Source organism: Halictus rubicundus, chromosome 7, assembly GCF_050948215.1.
Source record: "Halictus rubicundus isolate RS-2024b chromosome 7, iyHalRubi1_principal, whole genome shotgun sequence".
NCBI classification, from domain to species: Eukaryota; Metazoa; Arthropoda; class Insecta; order Hymenoptera; family Halictidae; genus Halictus; species Halictus rubicundus.
The window spans coordinates 3,206,081-3,215,436 of record NC_135155.1 but is presented as its reverse complement, the minus strand read 5'-3'; the positions used below and the strand labels follow the sequence as shown (position 1 = coordinate 3,215,436).

At 44.0% G+C, this 9,356-nt stretch overlaps 1 protein-coding gene across 1 annotated transcript in view; it reads left to right on the top strand.

Annotated features, from left to right (window-relative positions):
- The first annotated feature begins 1,490 nt into the window (after positions 1–1,490).
- The window catches only part of Mesk2 (misexpression suppressor of KSR 2), an 80,820-nt gene continuing 72,954 nt past the window's right edge, over positions 1,491–9,356 (top strand). The window contains exon 1 of the mRNA XM_076791263.1: positions 1,491–1,948. Within this exon, the coding sequence (XP_076647378.1) occupies positions 1,713–1,948 (236 nt within the window). The 5' untranslated portion in view covers positions 1,491–1,712. The remainder of the gene's footprint in view (positions 1,949–9,356) is intronic.

Genomic DNA, 9,356 nt, shown 5'->3' with positions numbered 1-9,356 from the left:
GTACAATCACCACCACAATTTTCAACAAACTCTGCCCAGTTAGGAGAGAACTGCAATGCAAATTTTGAAAATCTCCTGCTTGAAACTATAACATCGAATTTCACGCATTTTGTTGAAAAAAAGAAAAGAGTTGCAAAAGGCGCGGACGTTATAACTTCAGAAGAAACGAAGTTACGATTGTTTCCTGACGAAAACATCAAGGAAAAAACTTCTATTTCTTCTTCTAAAGAAGATGATAATTTATGTAGCATTTGTGAATGCGATTTTCGCTGTTATACTGACAAAAAAGCGTGGATCCCGTGCATTAATTGCATGAACTGGGTTTGTGGAAACTGCAACAAAGGATCAAAAAGAAAAAAACAATATGAATGTGGGACATGTCTTGACGATGATTGAATAAAAATTTGAATTTTTATTTTAATGTTATTTTATTACTAATAATAATTCCGCTTTTGCCCCATAATATAAGGAAATAAGATTCAATAATTTTTAAACAGGTAGGTGCAGTTTTGCCCCAGTTCCGGGCAAGTCCGTCCTAGCAGACTGTTCTTAATTTATTAAGAAAATCATAAGTTTCAGAAGATATTTTTAATCCAAATGAATGCAACTTAAAGAATAAACCATGCGCTAAATAAAAACACTAAGATTATTAGGTTTTAGTGGAATAGATAGAAAATATATCAGTTTAAAGTAAGTTTTACAATTTCTGAGTCGGTTTACCCCACTCCACCTTATAAAGTCTTTTAGAATTTTTCTAAAAAATTTGCGGAAAAGCCTGAAAGACTCGGTCACACAGGAATATCGCCATAAGTTATCAACTTTGATCGATTAACTCATAAACTATGAATACAGGAGCTCCTTTTACGGTGCATAAGAGTGAGCTAGATACGGGTTTGAAGTCCAGGCCACGTAGCAGCGGCGTTATTCAAAGACAAGCGTTTAAAAGAATTTTACCGCTGGACGAGGAACGATCCTCGACGGATCTTTGCCCCGTAACGCTGACAAACGAATAAACTGTGGTGCAGATTTCCCGAGGAGAGCGAAGAGGGGGAGAGAGAGAAAGAGAGAGATGGAGTGAAAAGAGAAAGAAATAGTGGAAAACCGGTACGAAAACGCATTCGACTCCGTGGCCAGCGGTGAATGCTGAAACGTCCTCGCGGTTTCCTTTCACTGGCCGGGTGGTGCTCGTTAGGAAGTCTCCTCGAGCCAAGGATTTCCTTTCGCAAAGAGTCGCCGGGGCTCGGATCGTCACAAAGGCTTATATAACGCGCGTTTTCCCGGTTAGTATCTCTCCCCCTGCCTGGCCGGGCCGGTCGGTCTTTTAAAACCTGTTTTTAAGCTGGATCGAGCACCGATAATGCCGTGGTTACCGCACATACGTGTACGTTCATTTGCGCTCAGCTCACCGTAACAAAACCATTAACCTGCGTCCGACAGGCCCTCCCAACTGTAACGTCATCGCAGTGTTTGTCGCAGGACCGTGTCGTTCGGCCGAGATTCATACGAAAGGCGAGCCTCGATACATGCCACGGTACCGCTCGGCGCGCTGTTCGTTCGACGCTTTCGTCCGCGCTCTCCTGCCCGGAAATTAGGGTGTCGGTGATCGAGTGATTCAATTTCGGCCGTCTCCTATCGGTGGATGTACCGGGACTCGGTGAAACAGTGTTCCGACCGGTGAATAGAACGCCGCCACGGTCCACGAGGGAGGTAAAATGATAAAAACCGCGCCGGAGTCTAACAAACCGCGGACATGGTGCCAGCAGGAAGATCAGCGATCCCGCAGCCACGGTATCTCCATGTCAACAGCTTCCGGTTCGGCGAGCTGCAGACGCGCCGGAGATATCGAAACGCTCAGGTATCGAGATGCCAGAGGGACGCCGATGCAACAGGGAGACCTCTTTATTTTAGAGCCCTCGCGGATGATGCTCGTCGGCTGCAACCACTGCAGGTATATCGATACGTCACCACTATCAATAAAGCATTTTCAACCGGTGAGGGAAAAGTATGGTAGCGGAGAGCTGTTCGAGCATCCGACGCTCGTCAAATCTCCGTCTATGAGGAGTCGAATGACGGAGTGCGTAGTACCTGGAAAATTGATGCCGACTGTTTATCAGCTTATAGCTTCTATAAACGGGGGTGCGAAACTGCAAGCTAGAACAGCTGACGTGGCCACCACGATTATTCTCGCTACAACTGGACCCGGCAAAATTCTTTTTGTTTGCATTTTGAGTTACACAATACCCTTTCGCATCGAAACAAAAGTGAGAAAATATTTCTTCAACTCCACAGAGTCGCTTCAATTCGTAAGAATTCAAAGGAAACAGCAACTGTAGTCCCTTCCGCTATTTTACAATCAAATAGGGTCCTTGGAAAAAGTGAAGTTCAGGCTCGCGAAACTGGAGAACTTTCTTTCAACTTTACAACAATCGAAAAATCGACCATTTTTAATTATCCTGTGTACATAAAAACCGTTTTTCTCTCCGACTTTCGATCGGCAACAGCTCGGGTAGGTGACGGTAAAACGGAAGTCGCCGAACGAACGGGACGAATTGAATTCGCTGAAAGTTTTGACACGGCGTCGACGCGACCGAAACCGTTTCGTACCGGTGGAGGCTGTATTCGAATGCGTCGTAGACGGGCCGAAAAAAATGCCCGGGTAGCATGTGCCGGCGCTCGGGGCTCTCATTCGCGAAGACGTTCACGTGCAGCTACTCGCAAACCTCGTTGCTCGGAATTTGCAAACTGGCGCACGTGCGTGCCATTCGTTCGAACCGGTGTCTGCGAAAAGTATAAGGTACAGGTGCGAAGGGAGGTGACGACTGCAATTGCGACTCGCAACTGCCGCGCCGGCTCGCCGAATACATACATTCTTTGCCGTTGCACGTGATCTACTGCACACGTTGCTCCTTCGGTAAGCCCGCTCTGTTCTCGCCCCCGGACGCGGACGGTTGCGCCATTCCGATTGGATAACATTGCCGCGAGACACAAACAAATGATCCGCTTTCGTTGCTTTAATTCTTGAACAGCCTCTGTTCCTCCTCGCCGAGCGATATTAGTCCGTACGGACGGCGGAATTTACGTTCCGCTTGAAAATTTAATCTGCCCCTTAGGCGGACCATTACCTGGACACCTGGAATTGATCACTCGCCTCCCAAAATGGATTCCTGCGAACTGGGACATGTGTAGAATAACCTTTCCACCGTAGAGTTTATTTCTACATCTCTTTCGGGTGTCTGAATTATTTACGCCGACATTAAGCGTAACGTAATAATACTTTTCGCGAATAATATTCCCGGAATAATTTTGTCCAGCTACTCGACAAGCACAGTCGTGCTTACGTTGAAAAATATTGACTTGATTGTCACTTTCTGAGAAATCAACCTTATTTATTAGCCTCCTACCGATTTCCGAGTTTATCCGCTAGCGTGCACCTTCAATTAAGAGTTTATCGAACGACGCACGCGAAACGAGTTGAATGTAGCTAATGTTGCCGAGACAAGTTTGCGCGATCGCAGACGTACAGCGGGAATAATTCTTTATCGTCGGCAAACACGAGGCACGTATTTGCAGACAGAAAGATTCCGGTAACGAAAGCTCGCATAGACGCGGCAACCAGCCCGAGATCCGTTTCGCTGGAAGCTCGAGTGTACAAATAATTCGATGGGCGCTTTCATCAAAACGCCAATAAATTCTGCGGCGAACGCGGGTCCGGGTGATATCAAAAGGAACGGAGAATCGTCGCAGGTTTTCTAGCAGGATATAAATTCGCTCTTCCGTTCTGAACCTCGAAAAAGGCAGCGGCGACGGTGACGACCCCGCGAGCCGAGCCGCTCTACATTCGGTCGAAAATAAATTGCTAGGAGCTTCGGCTTGCCTCCACCCAGCGATCCCGGCAACGTCCGACCATCTTCTCCACGAGATGCCCGAAAGAGAAGGCGCAACCCTATGGTTGTTCGAAAGCTGCGCTGCCGAAAGAGGGTTTACATTGATCGGCAAATTCCATCGGTTTCACGATTAAATATTTACAGCAGCCGGGAAGCCGAGATCAAAACTGCATCGTCCTGTATTTACCGGGCCTATGCGAGAGCGTGCAGATAAATCAACTACTACGATTTTTGTTGTACCCGTGTCCTTTTTTCTACCAAGCTCCATCGGCAGACCGTGCTCGAATCTAAACGAAACATTTAATCCACGAAGTTGAACCAAAAGTTATCGTGTCCTGAATGAGCTGTATTATTTCGAGCGAAACCGCTTCAACGGATGTATTTAATGTCAATCGTCAGAATGGGTCGCGCATTGGATGCATAAAATAGTTACCTGACATCCTGATCTATTCTCGGATTTATTAGGTTCGTACAAAAATAATTGCTGTTTCGAACCATCGATTTTGTCACAGTACCCATGTTTCAGCTTGAAATACATTTTGCGAGCCCAAATAAGAATCTGTATGTACGCCCTGTCACCGAAACTGTCCGACAACGTTTTGGATAACTTCCACAGTTTTATAGCCAGTTTCGAACTTACTGTTAACTCCCCTATCTTTACTTCGCGAAGTTGGTTATATTAGGAGGACCCATAAGTAATCAATTATTTTTAAATCTAAAACGATCTTTGTAGTAAATTCAAGTTTTTATTTCTTAATTTATTATATAATCTCCATCATTATCGAGGACAACTTGCCATCTTTCCTGCAAATTTTCAATCCCCCTCTTATAGAAATCCAGGGTTCGTGAAGCAAAATATGACTCAAGGCGCCTCCTTACATCTTCTGCAGAAGTGAATGTTTTATTTCTTAAATAATGCTCCAGAGATCTGTAAGGTTAAGGATGAGACACTGTATTAGAATGATTGTTTAGAGTGACTGTGGACGCGACATCGTGGCGCCAACGTGTTTGGGTCCGGCTTGAAAGGGAGTCTGTTTGGGCCGAAGTGTGAAAGAAGAGTGTTTGGGTCTCGGTGACAAGAGTAAAGTGTTTAGGGGCGCCAAGCGCAGGGCGTACGTGACTGTTTGAGTTTTCCGAATGGATGTGAAACTGATAGAGAGAAAATGAGAGTGCAAGAGAGTAAGAATGAAAGTGGGACTTGGATAAGACGAATGCGAGGGATGTAGAGTCAGTCATTTGGTAGAGAGTCAGTCGAGAGAGTGTCAGTCGGTAGAGAGACAGTCAGTAGAGCGAGAGTTAGAAAAGCGAGAGTCGCGAGCGATATTAAAGTATTTAGTATCGAGTTGTTATTAAATACTATAATATATAAAGGACTATAGTGAACTCGGTATGAGATCACTCCACCCGTTACGTCACACCTACGACGTAGGAGTTTCCTTTAAAATATTCCTACAAATCTGAAAATATGATAGTCAGAGGGAGCAATATCCGGTGAGTGCGGGGGTGCGGTAAAACTTCCCATTGCAATTCTTTGATTTTTTCTTGAGTGAGTTTCGCTATATGGGGCCGGACATTGTCAATTTGCAGTATAACACCTTTTCTGTGGACTAAAGATGCCCTCTTTTTCAATAGTTCTGAATAATTGTTGCCGTTGTAATTGTTAACAATACAACTCAGCAGTAACTGTTTCTCCAAGTTTCAACAACTCAAAGTGAATTATGCCACGACAGTCCCATCAAATGCACAGTAACACCTTTCTAAGTGATGAGCTAGGTTTAGGGGTTGAAAACATCGCGGATCTTTATGTATTAATAGTGTGTGCACATTTTTAAAATACAAGAAAACGTGTATACTAATCGACCTAAGGAATTTTCTGGTTGATAAATCGAACATATTCCTCACACATAATGTATAATTTTTCACTTCGTGACACAATTATTAGTAAAATCAGTCGACGTTTGGAATGTTGACTTACACCAGTTTCATAATCACCGGGTCAAAGCAAAACCATTTGCACAAGTGAATGTATTGTAAAATTGGCTCGAATCAAAATCGAGTGTAGCTAGCTCAATTTCTGTTAACGGCATGAATAATTTGATCATCCGCTGTGAACGCGCACAGCGCGAAACCATTTCCAAAGTTGCAGCCCAAAAATCGGCTGCCCCCCTCCGAATTTTGTTTACTCCGGCATCAGCGAAAACATGCATACCGCGTCCGATAGATGACCTATTTTTGCAATCAGCGTTTGTATTACGCACTTGTCACGTCGGCCCGCGCACATAATTCATGGAAGAGCGCCAGGCAATCTGTGAAAACACGGTTCGGTGTAATTCTCTCGGCTCCACGGGGGTAGCCGAATCGGCCATCGTGTCACGAATCTCCATCCCCGACTGAAATTACTTACGACTCAACTTGCGATCCTCCCCTGGCCGGTGCGGTGGGTAGGGGGAAAGACGTTCCGATTAATTAAGTATGCCGAACGAAAATTTCCAAGTAATTAACGCTTAATCGACTATCGGTCGTTTTCACCGGATAGAGTGGGGGAATGAAAGCCGGGAGAAACTGGCGAACAGTCGCGACGCGACATCGGAAAGTAAGAAGCGTGCGGCGCGTTTGGGCGCCGGCTGCTCGATCGCGGCGCGGGAGGGGCCGGAGGAACCGGTCTAATTAAGTCGAATCCCTTTTATGCTAATGCCGGAACGCCGCGCCGCGCCGGTTCTCCCAAAGTTCTCGCCCAAGTCCCCGCGAACTCTTCTCGAGACTTTATCGGGTCTTTACCGGCCTTAGCGCTCGCTCGTTTCGCGCTATACACGGTTTCGAGCGTGAACGAGCTCGACGGCAGAATATTTATTTTGCTCGTGTGCCCGCGAGGCGGGCCGCGCTCGATTTGTCAAGATTACGACGAGATCGAGTCTTCTTCCTCCTCCTCCTCCTTCTTCTCGCCGAAGATAGAGTGTCTTCCCACGTCTCTAAAGGTGTACGTACACAACCGCGTGTGTACGCCGAGGCCGGGGTGGCAGCGCTCGAGCGATCCACCCTCGAACCAACCCACACCAACCGAGCACAGAGAATGCCGATGCATTTACATAATTGTGCGTACAAATTTCGAACTTCGCCAGCTGAATCCTCCTGGCTCCGCGCACCTGCATCAATGCGCACAGTTTCTCGTTCGCGGATTCCGAGCTCCAGACCGATGAATTATTTACGCGAGGAAACGCCGTTTTAAAAAGCCACGTAATCCCCGCTCGATCCACATTCACCCGGAATTCGATCGATGCTCGGATCTTTTTCGTCTACCTACTCTTTCGTTGACATCTCGATCTCGTTGGCTGACGGTCACCGACCGCTGTCGCGCAGCACGGTGGTCCGTGAAACCTAATCAACACCTCGAACATATGCACTTTTCGTTGGGGGTACGTTAATTCCTAAGTTCGGTACTACGATCACGTAGCTGTGGAAGAATCACGGGTGCGGAGATTTTACCATTCGAGAAAATCGGAATGCAAATATAGGCCGATTATACAGGGTGGGTCGCCACATTTTGCCATCTAGATTTACGTCATTATTATTAAGCATAGCAAACAATGTTTCAGATGATGTTGAATGGTTTTGAGAGAGACATATGAAGGTCATTAATGTTTTTTTAAATGGAATCATATATGTTTTATTGCATCAGCTGATGCTCCTTCATATTCTTTACAAAAAAGTATTAATCTATTTGTGTAAAAAGATCATTAGTTTAGGAGATATTTTAATTGTAATGTCTCTTTACAGAAAAGGTTCAATGTGGCGACCATTTGCATCAGAACACTTTCTGAATCGAGAAGTTAATGACTCACTAACATTGCGTCGTGTATCTGGTGTTATTTTGTTACACTCATTGATGATACGATCCCTCCTATTGGCTATTGTAGTCGGAGACTCAGCGTACACTTTATTTTTTAAGTAGCCCCACAAGAAAAAGTCGAGGGGCGTTAGATCTGGTGATCTTGCCGAAAAATGAATGGGGCCACCTCGCCCTATCCAACGATTTGGGAACATTCGATTTAATGTATCCCTTGCTATTCTTGAATAATGAGCAGGGCAACCATCCTGTTGAATCCACATTATTTGTCGTGTATGCAATGGTAAATCATCTAAAAATGTCCATAGAGTATTTGATAAAAAATGTGCATATTTTGGTCCGGTTAGTGATCCTTCGATAAAGTATGGACCAATAAGTCTAAATTTCACAATAAGTACGAGAGCAAGAATTATCAACACAGAAAATGTAAATATTTACAACGATAATTCTTGCTCTCCTACTACATTATCACATTGAATTCATAATATTGACCAGAAAATCGAGATTTCCTAACAAATTAGAATTAAAATATCTCCTAAACATATACAACACAAATAGATTAATACTTTTTTGTAAAGAGTATGAAGGACATCAGCTGATGCAATAAAAAATATATGATTCCATTTAAAAAAACGTTAATAACCTTCATATGTCCTTTACACGTCCACCTACAAAAAAAATGTACCATCAGAATGTGCCCCTCTCAAAACCATTCATCTTCATCTGAAACATTGTTTGCTGTGCGTAATAATAATGACGTAAATCTAGATGGCAAAATGTGACGACCCACCCTGCATATATGATGATATGCGATATAGGCACAGAGACACAGAACGGTTAGTATAATTTCTTTGTTTAGTTCGCGATACGTGTCTGTGCTGATACGATAGGAAAATATAAACAATTGCAGTGGATTCCGGTTAATTGGAACACTGCTTAATCGGGACCGCCACTTAATCGGGACAAATACTGAAGAACAGAAATAAAAACTTGAATACAATACTGTTGGGATGGTAAGTCGCTTTATTGGAACAGCCGCTTAATTGGTACAAATTATCCGGTCCTAAGGCGTGTTTCACCAATGTTCAGGAATTTTTTTCAGAGAAGCTATTATACTATTTGCAGCAGGACTTTGCACACATGACTATTATAACAGACTATTAAAAGAAATCCAAATAGCGCTTACCGTGCATAAATATAAAGCTCGAAGTTTACTGAAACAAATGATATTGGCAGATCGTTGATTGTTTTCAGATAACATGGTTGAGAGTGAAGCAACCCAGCTAATGGAAAAAATCAAAATCGAGTGCTTTTCCCGTATGAATATGAGTTACGATATAACAATCCGGTATCAATTTGGCGTTTCGACGTAACAATGCGATTTTACTGTTATTATCGACGATTTTCGATTGCGGGGAGATTGTTATGTAATATTTCAGGTACAGTGATTAACTGATTAAAGCTCACGTGTCGGCGTGCGCAGATTTATTGCGATTTGATCAAATAAACGTGAAATGCTCTACGAGTCGTAATGTAAATACCTTCAGGCTGTATCATATATTTTCGTGCAAACGGTCCCTTCAGAATGGAACATTTATTAAAACGCGCGTTCGCAAAGGCATGAGAAC